Source organism: Poecile atricapillus, chromosome 6 (genome assembly GCF_030490865.1).
Source record: "Poecile atricapillus isolate bPoeAtr1 chromosome 6, bPoeAtr1.hap1, whole genome shotgun sequence".
In the NCBI taxonomy this organism is placed as follows: domain Eukaryota; kingdom Metazoa; phylum Chordata; class Aves; order Passeriformes; family Paridae; genus Poecile; species Poecile atricapillus.
In genome coordinates, this window is record NC_081254.1 from 5,380,518 (window position 1) to 5,394,524 (window position 14,007).

Sequence of the window (14,007 nt, forward strand, 5' to 3'; positions counted from 1 at the left end):
TGCCTGTTCCTTCTTCTAGGTCGCTTGCCTTAATGGAGCATGTCCTGTCTTGACTGAAGTTCTTCAGATTTCTGAGGCAAATGCAAGTGAGGGCAATGTCCCTCACCTTTTCTGTCCTGCTCACAGCTGGGTACTGCCTATCATCACTCCTGCTTGCTTAACATCAGGAACGGAGGCCACCAATGCTGCTTCATAACAAAGTCAAAACGATCTGGATTAAGGATTTTATCAAACAGTTTAAAATGTAATGCTTTTCCAAAGATGTGATTATTATCTTGTAGTTGTTCTAGCTCTACCAAAAAAAACAACTCTGAGTAGATTGAAAGATTTTTTATCTTATTGGTAACTAAATCACCAAGAAGGGTGTTTATATGTGGAACCACAGCCTGAAAGAATCCCCTCCCAGCCTCCTGAAGTGAAACCTGAACAAACACAGCGTGTCTCAACGGTGTGAAAGACTTATTTTTTTTCCTTGCTGCTCAGGTGTCAGGACTCCAGATTTTTACCACTGCTCACCTGCAGTGACTCTTAGCATCTTATGCAATCTTAGCATCTGAGCTCTGACCAAGCAGGCAGAAAGGCCTGAATCAGCAGCAGCTCAAACATCCTTTCATCTGTCTCTTCTACTGAGTTTTCCTTGCCCAGATGGTCTCCTTGTTGCACTTCTTCCTGAGAAGTGGTACCATTTCATCACTAAAATCAGACCAGCTCCCCAGGCAAGGCCCAGATTTGGCCTCAGGGTAAGAGGCACTGATCCTTTCAAGACTTTTCTCTATGTGCAGTTCTTGTCATAGCAGTTCCTGTGGCACTCACATTATCTGTGGTCTAAAATGCTTGTGTTAGGTCTTGCTCTTCCCCTCTCTACCACCAGATAGCTCTGTTCTCTCTTTCTTGGAACAGAAGTAACTGTCTTACTGGCGAGGGAAATGTAGAAACCCATCTAACATTTAACAAAAAAAAAAAAAAAAAGAAAAAAAATTGGATATTTTATATGAAAATAGAAGATTGAATAGGAAGAGACAGAAGAAGAAGAGAGCAAACAGGCAGTGGCTTTTCTTCTGGTTTTTGATAGCTCTCCCAGATCCATATAAACACAGACAATAGAAAGTGCCACTGTCCCTTTATTTTTGTTCTGGGAAAAAGGGTGCATTCCATGTCCATCCAAGATGGAAGAAATGGAGGAAAACAGGACATTGGTGCCATGGGGTCAGTGACAGCTGGTCACAATAAGTCTGATGCTTTGGAACTAAGGATTTTATTGTACATTTACTTCAAATCATGGGATCCCAGAGGTGATCCACTGTACATGGGACTGTCAGATCAGTCTAGAGACCTCTGTGGGTCAGTGTGTCCGAGTGCTATCCTCGCTGTAACAGAGCCCTTGCCTCCAGGGGCTTTGGAGGCTTTTCTGTGGAGCTTTCACAGTTCTGGTGAAATCACAGAGTGGATGGAGCCCTGCCTAAGCTGTCTGGGCAGTCTGCTGCTGAACCCACTCCCGGATCAGCTGGTGAGCAATGGCCTGTTTGGGAGGGAACCAGGGTAAACAACTACCATCGTCCTGCTTTGAAGATCTGGGCTCTCTCTTGAGACCCTCCACAATCTCCTCCAGGCCAAACCAACGGGCTTCCTCCAGTTCCAGGGTGTCCACACTGATCTGGAAAGAATTCAGAGGGCACCAGCTTCTTAAATCAGCTTTGAACGTGGGCAGTGGTACCTTGCCTGTTCTTGCTTCCACAGAGATCCTGTGTTACATCCATGCCTGAATTAGGCACTGAGGCCATTCCAGGGAAGGATATCACTATCCACCAGTATTTTGTTGTGCTGGCTTCCCTAGGGAAGCCACAAACCAGCCCCTGCTCCGTTGTGGCAAAGGAAAGTGGCCGAGCACAGCAATTAACGTGGCAGAACCTGCACGTTCTATGGCAAATTTGTGAGGGAAAACCCTCTGCAAAGTTCAGAGGGAAAACAACAGGAGTGTTGGGCTCTGGGCTTGTCTATCCAGTGACCTGAGCCAAATCTGGCACCCTGCAACAGAAGATGATGGGATTGTTTCCAAGTTTGTCCTGCGCTTGCAGAAAAAGCCAATGAAAAATTGCATTTATGGAGGGTTTGATGCTCTCCTGACTAAATTCTGCGAACCGAAGGAGATTTTGCTGCCTGAGGCCGGCAGTGGAATGGCTCAGGGGAGCCCGAGACGCTCACCTCAGCCCGCTGGGCTCCCACCAGGGCGTGGCAGGCTATCATTAAGGAGCTGCTGGGGAAGGGCCAGTGCTGGGAAGCCGAGTAGCGGAGCGACTCCACCTCCAGCCCCACCTCTTCGGCCACCTCTCGCCGCACTGCCTCCTCCACGTTTTCACCTGGAACCAACCAGAGTTGGGCAAGGACGGCCCGGCCTCAGGGCAGCCAACCGTGGCCAGGAAAACGCAGACAAGGCTCATTCCCACACGCAGGAGCTCCAGCTGTGCCGACCAGGAAACACTTGCTGGCGGGATGCTCCATTAAATTCACCAACCTCTGATAAACACAGGCACCAGAGACACTTTTGGCCCCATCTACATACAGACATACATACAGGTGGACAGAACAATTCAATTTTAAGCCATTTTCCCTCCTGTAACAAGGGGTCTGTAGTTTTTCTTCTAAGCCAGGCTGCATGAGCCACAGAATGGATTATGAAAGGGTCAGAGGTTATAAACCAGCAAGTTTAAAGCTTATGTTTACTATCAGGGACCACCTATAATTCCCATTCCCTTTAGGTACATAACAGCTATTTTGAATTCTGTCTGCATGCAAACGCCGATCTGCTTTGACCTGATGTTTTTTTCCCTGGCTGTCACAGAATCACAGACTGCTTTGGGTCTGAAGGGACTTTAAGGATCATTTAGTTCCAACCCCCTGCCATCAGCATGGACATCTTCTGCTAGACTGGGCTGCTCGAAGGCTTGCCCAGCCTGGCCTTGAACACACCTGGGGGTGGGGACCAGATCACCTGAGTCCATCCTTCTCTGTGAACAGGCATTTGGCTGCTGTCCCCACACCCTGCCTGCCCAGAACCCACTTACCCACGTCACAGAAGCCTGACAGAGCCGTGAACATCCCCGGGGGAAACGAGGGCTGTCGGGCGAGGAGGCAGCGGCTCCCGTCGGACACCAGGGTGATGACCACTGGAGACATCTGGCACGTGCACCACCAAAGCAAGAGAAGCAGCTCAGACTAAACAAGTGAAAATTTTTGCTTTTTGCTGGCTGGTTGGCCATTAAAGACAAAGTACCCAGCTGACACTGTTGGTCCCCAGGACCGAGATTGATGAGAGACAAACTGTTTTCTTGTGTTCAGGCTTACCTGTTTATTCTTTCCTTATCTATATTACACATGTAAGACTACAAGGAGCTACATACAATAAGCTCTCTCTATGTACACTAAGAATCTCTCCAAGGCCTTTCTATTTACCCAATAATCAAATACCAAGTCACTTATTTTCTTTAGTGACACAGCGACCTGACACCTGTGTGCTGCAATGTGGAAGTTTTTATCCAATCACCCATAATTACCCAAAAACCCTTAGAAGAAGATGAAGAAGGAAGAACAACAAGAAGAGACAATGCCCCAAAGTTTCCATCTCGGATTCACTTATCAATATAACCAAAACTCCAAACTCTAACTTTTTCACCCCATGACTGAAGATAACTCTATCTAACTTATACACTCACATTATTAGGTTTTTTTACTTAACTTTAGAAGCTGTCTCCATGGCTTTAGGCTAAACTCAGTGCTCTCTTGGGTGCCAGAGCCTGTCAGCACAGATAAGGGAATATTTTCTGTGCCTGACTCCAACACCCAGCTGGGCACAAATCCCTTCTCCTGCTCACCTTGGCTGCCAGGTGCTCACCTGTGGGTAGTAAGTGACTCCACTGGCATGGCAGACGCGTTTGCTGCCAGCTGGGTTCTTCTGAGTGGGCTGCCCCGTTTTGCTGCAGTACTGGTGGGACTCGTGCCACTGCAGAAGGGAGTGGGCCTGCCAACACAGAGGAGCACAAACCTCATTTACACCTAAGGGGAAGAAATAATTCAGAATGGCCTCCCTGAATAACGCTTTGCGCGCAGTCGCGGGGATAAACTCTGATTATCTTCGGAAGCACGGGCAGTGCTTTGAGAAGCGGCAGGTTCTGCAATCCATGTTTGCTGCCTCTAAATTTGAGTGTGTCTGGGGGAGCTGGGCAAGAGCTGTCTTTTATTGGCACATAATGGGAGTTGTATGGGGAGCTGGACTATTTCTAAAGAGTCTCCAGCCCTGAGTATTTTCCTTAAAAATAGCCCAGGCATCACCAACATTATAGAGCAGGAATGGAAACACGAGCTATTTCTCCTTATGGGCCAGGACAGCTGATTTTCACAGACAGGTGCTCTCTTAGGCCTCCCAAACACAGGGCACCTGCAGAGCACCAGCTTATGAGGGAGAGGTTTCAGAAGAGCAGCTCTGAGAGAAGATGTATTTATTTGTTTGTGATACCCAGTTTGCCTGATGGTTGTTGAGCTGAGGACAAACTGGGATTGCTGTGATTTAACACATTTCAGCTCAACGGCCTAAATTACTGCAGTCATTTTTATGTCACTTGTCTGTTCCTCTTTCCCTTGCATCTTCCTTTTGGGACCACAAATTTGGGAAAACTGGTGTGATTTATATAGTGTGCCTAGGTTCCTGAAAGCGTACAGCAGGTAATTCTATAATATTAGATCATAAAACAATATGGGAGATGAGGAGAAGGGATGGTGTTAGAGATCACAGCTCCCCTAAAGTAAAAAGCCCTGTCCAATACCGAAGCCAGCAAAGGAGAATCCTCCCCGTCCACTACAAAGAGAGCTTTTCGTAGGTCAGTAAATGATCCCTGCAGCTCTGACTCAATGACTGATTTATCCAAGGCTCCTGTTAAAGGAAAGGGAAAAAAAAAAAGAAAAAAGAAAATTTGATCTCATAAATTTCAGCTATTATTGCTATTATTCCAATTTTATGCCCTTTGCTGTTCTAATATATAATTTCTGGGAGTTCCCATGGAAGTGAACCACATCAAGGGTAGCATTCCCAAATGTTAGTGGCCTCCCCCAGCCCACCTTTCCTAACGCACGCAGGAGCAGCAGTGCAGCCTGTGGCTGTGACCTGCCACACTCATAACAGCTCCTGCAGAGCCTCCACCCGGCCCTCCTTGCCAGGACAGGTTCTCCCAAGGATTAGGGATGCTGGCCTGGCAGCACCTCCATCCCAAGTGCATCAAACTGGTGCTGGCACGGGTGGAAGAGGAGTCATCCCCACCTAAATCCAGCGCAAAGCGCGGTCTGTGCTCGTCCGAACAGCCGATCAGCACCGACTTCTCTATCCACTGCTCAGCCTCTTGGAACTTCTCCAGAATCCCTTTCATCTCTAAACAGCAGGGAAAGGGGAAGAGAAAGCTGTGGTGAAAGCAAATGCATACAACTGTGGTGCTCTCTGGATCTTCAGGGCACTGGTAATCTTGGCTCAAGGCAGAATGCCCCTGTGTCAAAGGGGACCAGACAAGTGGTCCCACCCAGGCAGAAACCTAAAATCTGGCTTTCCTCCTAAGCTGTAGGACATTTAGACCATGTCAGGCTAAAGATCACAATGTTGTAATGCTTGGGGAGAAGCTGTCCATTGGTTTTGTCCTGCATTAAGCAATACTTTTCTCTCAAAGAAAACTTTTCCTACATTACACCAAAATAGATGTTTGTCAGTAAGACCTTGTTTATTTTCCTGCCAACCCTCTCTCTTCAAAGGGTACAGTCCCAAATGTTTAAACCTGATCACCTCAGAACAGATCAGGCTGATACCATGTGTGATCCACCAGGTGTTTCTTTCTGGATGCACTGATTTCTTCTTACCTGCTGCACTGAGCTGTGGTACCAAATATTTCTTCCCAGCTTTCTGCAGGAAGGGGGAGAGGTTGTGAAAGAGGTAGAAAGTTCCTGAGGTCTGAGCTTGTCTACAAAGGCTGTCATCTTCCTTTAGCTGATTTAAGTATCTGCAGTGAGAAAATGGTTGGGAAGATTAATTGAAAATCATGTTGAGATTATTTCTTATTTGGAGGCATTTATTTTGCACAGAGCAGGGGGGTGCTGAATGGGAAAATCAGATTTAAGGTAATCCACGTGCCTGGGGAGTTTCCACAGCTGAGTCACTCTTTGGTGGGCTGCAGCTTCTAGTGAAGTTTGTGTGGCAGAAAATACAGCAGTTCTTACCTCCCACATGAACACCCTCAAGTTTGGAGATGCAAGAAGCTCAGTAACCCAGTCTTTCAATCCACAAGGTCTGCTGTAAAGGCTGCAGGAAACCTCGATCTTGCCTTTAATCCCCCCAGTCCCTCCCAGCTCAGAATATTCTGTGAATTTGGATGGCTCCAAATGCTGTTTTGGCCGAACTACTGAGCACTTCTGATGTTGAATCTGGTTCACATCAGGCTACATGTGTTGTGTTGTACCTGTCACACTGATGTGAGGTGTAAAAACCCCAAGTTTTAGGGCACAGCCTGCTGGAGCTGAGTTAGCAAAAAAAAAAAAAATTGGAAAAAAGGGTGTCAGCCTGTGCTCCTTTCAGGCTGTTTAAAGAAGTATTTAAAATGAGGTGAGCAGCACCAATTGAAGTCTGGTACTGTGGGAGCCCCCCAGCCAGGAGAGGTAATCATTGACAGAGCTTCAGTCAGAGAGAACCAGCTCTTGCCTTGGCTGTTAGCATTTACAGAGCTCACAAAGCATTAGTGTGTGATGGCTGAACTGTTAAAGGATTAACCCCCTGATCAGGGTTAGCTAGGGCTGCTTGTGCCAAGCTCTGCCCCCCAGTGCTCAGGGACCAGATGAGAACTTACCTCATTTTTCTCACATAGGTGGAGTGCAACCTGCAGACAAGGGAGGAAACCCTCCTGTGCAGTGCTTGATACACTGCAGCCATAACCAACACCTACAGCTGGTGTCTCTGCCTGAAAAAAAGAGGCATAAAACGTAATGCAGCAGCCCTGCAAGGCTGATTTAAAAGGTGCAGGTAAATCTCATTCTCACAGAGTCTGTGGAATCTGCTTTCTAAAATGAGCACTTCAGTCACACTTCAAACTCCATTTCAGGACAGTTTTAAGACTACTTAAAAACACCTCAGTTTGTTTCCATCTCTGAGTGTGCACAGACATTACAGAACTTGCTTATAGGACTAGATCAGACCTTCCTGTCCCAAACCCCTAGAGAAAAGGGCAGAGAAGGTGGCTGCTCTTTTGCTGGTTTCCTACACAGTTGTAATGTCCTCCACCCAACCACACATCCTATTGCAGCACACGCTGCATCTGTGGGAAAGGCGCTGATGCCAGGAGAGAGCGAAAGGCAAAATATCAGAATTCCCTGAGTTAGGGGACAGCAGCTGCAGCTGAATGCCCGAGAGCCTGAGGCTTTGGCTGGGACGGCTGAAAACTCGGAGCTGGAGACAGCAAAGGCTCCACACCTCGAGAAGCCGTCCCAAACTTTGGGGAGTTCCGTTCCCAGGGGATTGTCCCCACTTACTGCGCTGTGTTTTCCCTGCTCGCTGCGCCGGGATCTCGGGTGACCTCTGGCTCTGCAGTGACTCCGCTGGGCTCCAGGCACTCTTCCCTCCCCGGGAGTGCTGGGAATTGTAGTTCTGCTCTGGATGCACTCCCGGAGTTTGTTCTTGATCTTCCTTACTTCCCCTCTCCTTTCTCCTTTTCCTTTTCGTTTCCCCCACTCAGAGCTTCTCTGTGTTTTGTATCCACAGCACAGGAGCGCTGTTTAAAGGAAAGGACCAAAAGTCCTCGAGCAGGAAAAGATGCCAAAAGCTGGATTTATCCAAAGGCTGAGCCAAATACCCACAGCTGGATTTATCAGCGAACAGCTCTGATCAGAGAGCCAGGGCACGTCAGAATAATGACAAATTGCTTTCATTCCTTTGCAAGCAAACAGATTCCTCTCGGGTATTGAAAACTTTACCCTGGGTTGGAGCCCACCTGACTATATTTAGCACAAAGAGAATTTTATAAACATACAAAAAGTAAATGTTTTCAGGGCAGCCTGCTGCTCTTTGGTCATGAATTGAGCCGTTCTAATCGAGAATTCATGTCATGTAATTTGAGAGCATAGCTTGTAAAGATAATAAACAGAATATCCAGGGAAATAGTACTCTTGTTACCAGAGTTACTTACAAGTTTAGGTTTAATTATGCTTGACTGCTATTTTTATGCTTCCTGAAACAGAGCAAGCCCAGTCTTATTAATCCACCGGGCTAATTGGATTAATGGACAAAACACATCTTCCCTTAATAAGATAAAGGATTGAAATATAATCTCTAAGGGAAGTATCCACCCTGCTGTTAAAACAAACTTAACAGATTTATTGACCCCAACTGCCCCCAGATACAGATCTTGCAAGAAGAGCTGGCTTTAGAGGGAAGCAGCTGGAGGAGATACTTGGGATATCAAATTTTGGGACAGCCTCTCCATCTGGCTCAGCCCAGAGCAGCCAGGTGTTTGTCACAGGAAGGGTTAAAAGCCAGGGCAGGGCTCTGGCCTCTCCTTTTCAAGTGAAACCCCCATGGGCTGGATTAGCCCAAAATGTGTCCACCTGGCCCGTGTGCCAGGGGAAAAGAGGCAGAGAAAATGAGATTAGAGCCAGCACTTCTGCTGCTGGTCTGAGCAGAGGGAAGCCAAGCACTCCATGAGAGATTCCTTCTGCAAGGCTTCACACATTAACTGCCCCATCAGATATTTCTGCAGCACGTAAGCAAGGGGCATGGTTTTGAAACAGAGGCTTGCTTGTCACTTATTCACTTAATCTTTTAATTCAAGGAGCACAAGTACCAGCTGTTGGTTTGGCACTTGAGTTGTTTCTCTGTAAGTATTTTTGGGGCTCTGAGTTGCACCTGTAAACTGTTTTATATCAGTCCCTTGCAGACATTGTACCCTGTGCTGGGAGCAATCCTGGGAGTGAAGTGAGGGCCTAGACACAAAAATGCATCTCTGACAGCTTCCTGTAGCTTACCAGTTTGAGCTTTGGCAGGGCCCCAGAGGAAGTGAATCCCAGAAATTCTCCTGATGCAGAAAGAGCAAGCAAAGAGGTTACAAGCAGTGGAAACATCATCTCTTACATGGACAAGATCAAGGCAAATCTTTGGTCCTGTGTGGCTAAAAATTCTTTTTTTTGTTAAATCCGGGTTTGTAAAATACTCATATTGGGGTTAAGAGTTGGTAAAAGGTTTTTCCAAGCCACAAAAGCGGCTGGAAAATGTAATTCCAGGCTAATAATGGTTATACTACTAATCTTGCTGCTTCTTTCTGTTTTGTGTCTCTCCAGTTGCCCCCAATAAGCAGAAATGAGCATTAGAATTGCTCACAGCTGGCCCTTGTAAAACAACTGTTAATTGCCTTAAACACATTAAACCAGCAAATTCACATCGAAAACTTGTGGTCAAGCCACAAGGAACTTCTTGGAAAGAAAAAGAGTGTCCTTTTTTTAGGACAAGCTTAGGGAAAGACAAACCACTTCTTTAAAGAGAAAGCTAATGAGTAGCCTTCCCCCATATCATTAAATTTTAGAGGCAAACTACCCAAATCTGGCTTTTCTCTGAAGTTAGAATCGTGTCTATTATGTATTAGACAGCTGGGCCTTTCGTGGATTGATATAAATATAACTCACCTGTGCCTTAAAACACTGCACAGCAGGTCACTGCCTCCAAAAAGATGCTGAAGGTGTGGAAAAAGTTCCAAGAGGACCAGGAGCACGACCAAGCTTAACCACTGCAAAGAACTGGGTAGGCTCTGACTTCAATCTGTGTAAGGGATGGGCACGGGGTGTCTCATCCCATGCAGGAACCTCATTAATCAAACCTAACGAGCTGGAGCCTTCAGCCCCACACTGATCGACTTGTTGGTGTTCCCCACTCCCTGCCTTACTCCCTAAAAATATCTGGAGAGTGCAAAAGAGGACAAGAAACCAGCAGATCTCACTTAAAAAAAAAATCTGACTGCGCCTCTTAGAGCGTGTGAGGTTTAGCCAAATCTCTAGAAGCTGCTGTTAAATCTCTGGCTGGATGTTAGGGACTCTTTGGATAATGGGGCTTTAACTGGATGCCTCAGCTAGAAGCTTGGATATCATTCCAGCGTTTCCTGCTAGTTGTAGGAGTTGTATTTCTGTTGGAAGGCGACCAAAATGAGAGGAAGGGAAGGCTTATTTTTTGACGGATAGTTCCACTAAAAACTGGCCTTCTTCCTGCTCTGGCTCAGCAACACTCGCAGTGCTGGCCATGTGCACACATCTGTGTCCACAGCTGGACAAGAACCGACTAAATTCACCTCGTGCCCTTGTTTGTGTCTCCCGTGAGACTACCTGCATCCCAGCACCCCCCAAAAACGGGACAAAACACCCGAGGTTCTGTCTTCTGAGGAGCTGAGGTGACAGTCTGGGCCCAGGGAGAAATCTGAGGTGTGGGTCTCCAGCCTCCAGCTCCCTCTTCTGAACCAGGTGGTTTTAAAGCAGCTCAGTCACCCTGCTAAGAAATGTGTGTTACAGGGGGGGTTTGGCCCCTGTTATCCCTTTGCCAGCTCTCTGTTGTGGTTGTTGTGAAAGGTTTCCAGTGACCACAAATGCCTGCCTTTAAAGGGTGAAGATCAAAGGCTGGCTATGCTAGTGAGGAGGGTGATCCTTTACTTGAAACCCTCACCTAAAGCAAAAGGAAAAAAGGGCTTAGCAACGCCCCTGATTCCAACTTAATCGCTGGAATGAACAAGTAGCCAATTTATTTACCAACTCCTGGAAAGCAATCAGCAGGGCAGCATGGATCTCTCAGAGCAAGACTCACCCAAGGAGTTTTTTAATGTGCCTGAGAGCACACACGGGCCCTCCTAGCCCGGGCTCGATGGTCCCGGAGGTCTTTTCCAGCCTAATTATCCTGCGACGCTGAACCCTGGCAGCAAGGAGCGGGCGGTATCCCAGCCTTTTTCTGGCAACTTTCACTCCAAAAACACCGCGGGGTGTCCCGGGGCGCCGGTACCGGGGGGTCCCCCGGGCCTGAGGGACCCACGTGGAGGCGCGGAGGTGGCGGCGGCGCATGCGCGGTACTGCGGCCGCCGCTGTGACCGGCCTCACGTAGCGCGCGGCCCGCGCCGCCCGGGGGGGCGTGGCCCGAGGGGGCGTGGCCATGGCCGCCTATAAGAGGCGCGGCGGGGCCGGGCGCGCTCAGTCGGTGAAGCCCCCGGGCGAAGCGCGGAGCTCCGGTGCCGACCCCGCCCAGCCGCCCCTCAGTGCTCAGGTGAGGCCCGGCCGCCCCGTCCCGCCTGCCGTGGGGGTGGCTGGGCGGGCGAATCAGCGTGAGGGGAGCCGCGGGGCTGCGCGGCTGCTGTGAGGGCGGCGGTGGGTGGGGGCGATACGTGGCAGCGCTTCGCCGCCCCCCACCTTCCCCGCGGCTCGGGACCGGTGTCCCGGCGCTGCCGGCCGGGGTTCCCGGCCCTTACGTAACGGGAGCCGGCAGCCTCCGGAGGGGGGCGGGAGGGCGCCGCCGCGCCGGCTTCCCCGCGGCTGGCAGACTAAACACAGCCGCCGCCTCCCTCTCCTCCTCCTCCTCCTCTGCCTCCTCCCGGTCCCTGCAGCTGGGAGTTGTCCCCCCGGCCCGGCCCGGCCCGGCTCCCCTGCCCTCCGCCGGCGCAGGTGGGCTCCCGGGGCTGGAGGGATCCCGGGGCTGCGGGCGCACGGCTCCGCTCGGGCAGGGATGGAAAGTTACTCGGGATTGCACCGTGGGGAACGCGGCTGCTCTCGGTTTCACTCTCCGCTGCTTTGGGTTGGACTCTGCCAGCTGCTTTTCGTGGAGTTTTGCCTCTACCTTTGTAGCAAGCTGTACCGCTCAGTGGGTGTTGTGATAGCGTCCAGCCTGACTGGCAGGAGAAACTCCGACCTGGAGCCTTGAGCATGCTGGTGAAGATAATAAAAATGTCACGTGCACTTAGAGTAAATCTTCCAGTTTACCTGAAAAGCTGGCTGCTCCCAAAGGGAAGATCCTTCGGGATTGCCCAGCGTTGAGTTTCACTTTTTTTCTGTTTTTTTTCCTGCTGGCTTCAGTAAGAGGAGAATGCAGAGTGCTGAAGCGTTTACTTATAAGTAAAGGGTAAGCGCTCGAGGTTTCAGTGAATGAAAGGAGCCATTTATTTACTTGGTTACTACAAGTAAATAAATGCAGCTCCCCGCAGCGCCAGGGGCTGTTGGCTCGGGATGCAGACGGTGCTCTGCCAGGGGCGGAAAGTAAAGGTAATGAGTTCCCGGCTTGTCTGGAAAGCAGAGGCCTGCCTTTGGGGACAGGGATGTTCTCTGCACCCGCTGCTCCTCTCGGACCTTTGCTGGATACATTTTAAAGCCTTGGACCCAGCTGATTTGACCCTGAGTACTTCACACCGCTTCTCAAGTATGTGCTGACATAACCAGTACTTATTAACTTTCTTTCTCTTTGTTTTCCTCCTCAAGCCAGCTCTCTGACCTGTGCACATTTAAATGTTGTTCTATAATGAACGGCTTTGAAATCTAGCGGTTAAAGCTGTGATTTTTGGGGCTTGCACGTAGATTGCAAAGTGCCCAGTGCAGTTTGACAAACTGAAATGACAGGTGAGTTACACTTTGGAGGGAGTGAAGATAAACAGAGGGTTATAGCAGGAAAACCATGCTTCATGCTGAGGTTGATATAGATAAGGAAATCTTTTTTTCCTTAAAATAATATACTCCTTGGAAAAACCCAGATGATCTTTGGCATTATCCTGCTTTCTTTATAATCACTCTTAATATCTGAAAACATTCTGTGTATCTCTGTAGATGCTCAGCTAATCCTTGAGCAGAGTGATAGCCTCCTGCCTGTTGTGTCTAATAAGATAATTGCTCTATTCCTTGCCCACTGTTCTTTGCCTTGGCCTGGGAAGTTAAAACAAGTGGGCTCTGAGGGCTGTGTCCATTCAGTCTTAGTCTGGAGGAAATTAAGGGAAAACTCACTTCAGTTTCCTGCCTACAAATCTCTGTACAAACACAACTCCTCTGTATTCAGCTTGCAACTAAATGATAGGTAGAACACCCTACTTGACTTTGAAATTGATTCTCATCTCTGATTATTTCATTATATTTTTCATATATATATAAAAGATTAGAACTCTGTCATTAAAAGATGCCTAAAGCACACCCTGTTCTTTTGGCAGCAGCAATTGTAGAAAAATCTTTCTTTCACTGCTTGGGTCTTAATATTAAAACAGCCTTTGAACATGCTGGAGGACTTGGGAACTGGATTCTGTTGCTTCTGTCCTGTGAGACCTTTAAGCAATGATGACAGCTAAATGTTCTTAGTACTTATTTTGGGAAAGTTCTTTCCTTTTCAGTAGTATTTTTGGTCACATCATGTTGTGAGACTGTAACTTGGGTTGTCCTTGAGACAGGAGAGGTTTAGGGCAGCGAGCAGCTATTGCTTCAGGTTCCATCTTTTCCATTTCCCCTAAGCTCAGCTTAACTGGTCAAGGGGTTTTATTATTATTTTTACATACAGTGGGGTCCAGTAAGGATTGTGAGAATGGATCCATCTTTTAATCAAAAGTTAAGGATCTTGGTGATAAGAGTTTTGTCTCCTGGCCCTGCAGTGGACTTTATCTGGAGGAGGCCAGTTACTTCTTGCCTAAATAAAGAAGCTGGTTTGGAGATGAGTTAGAGCCCATTCCATGTTGAAGTGCCCCCTCAGTTTCCATTTTTTATTCTGTGTTCTGAATCCTGGGAGCTTGGAGTTGGCAATGAAGGAGCATCTTCAGTCTTTGGTCACTGAGTAGTGGGACCTTGATTGTGATGAGGTTGTGTCACTCTGTGGTTGTTTTCACTTGTCTGCTCATAGAGCAGAGCTGAGCTCTTTGGAAGCCCCCCCAAAAAGCCCCTCTAAATTACATCAGTTGAAGTGGGGTTTGTTGTGTGCTCAGGGGATCCTGTGCTGCACTTGGCAGT

General features: G+C 48.3%; 2 protein-coding genes across 8 annotated transcripts in view; one reads left to right on the forward strand and one right to left on the reverse strand.

Moving 5' to 3' along the window:
- Window positions 1-1,103: 1,103 nt before the first annotated feature.
- Window positions 1,104-11,058, reverse strand: NUDT13 (nudix hydrolase 13). 4 transcript variants are annotated; one of them, XM_058841324.1, is made up of 11 exons: window positions 10,856-11,058; window positions 9,040-9,089; window positions 7,552-7,790; window positions 6,873-6,983; window positions 5,893-6,032; window positions 5,309-5,416; window positions 4,818-4,924; window positions 3,890-4,015; window positions 3,063-3,213; window positions 2,203-2,357; window positions 1,104-1,654 (listed from the first exon to the last, which is right to left on the reverse strand). In XM_058841324.1, the coding sequence occupies exons 4-11, from the start codon at window positions 6,953-6,955 to the stop codon at window positions 1,460-1,462; spliced, it is 1,065 nt and encodes a 354-aa protein (XP_058697307.1). In that variant the 5' UTR covers window positions 6,956-6,983; window positions 7,552-7,790; window positions 9,040-9,089; window positions 10,856-11,058; the 3' UTR covers window positions 1,104-1,459. The 4 variants fall into 4 exon arrangements, with proteins under 4 accessions (XP_058697307.1, XP_058697308.1, XP_058697309.1 ...); XM_058841325.1 differs by lacking the exon at window positions 10,856-11,058 and having other exon boundaries at window positions 3,063-3,174; window positions 9,040-9,084; XM_058841326.1 differs by lacking the exons at window positions 1,104-1,654; window positions 10,856-11,058 and adding an exon at window positions 9,694-9,798 and having other exon boundaries at window positions 2,217-2,552.
- A 130-nt stretch (window positions 11,059-11,188) lies between these two features.
- Window positions 11,189-14,007, forward strand: part of P4HA1 (prolyl 4-hydroxylase subunit alpha 1) — a 28,042-nt gene continuing 25,223 nt past the window's right edge. For all 4 annotated transcript variants that reach the window (XM_058841295.1, XM_058841298.1, XM_058841294.1 and 1 more), the window contains exon 1: window positions 11,189-11,305. The gene's annotated coding sequence lies outside the window, so the exon portion shown is untranslated. The remainder of the gene's footprint in view (window positions 11,306-14,007) is intronic.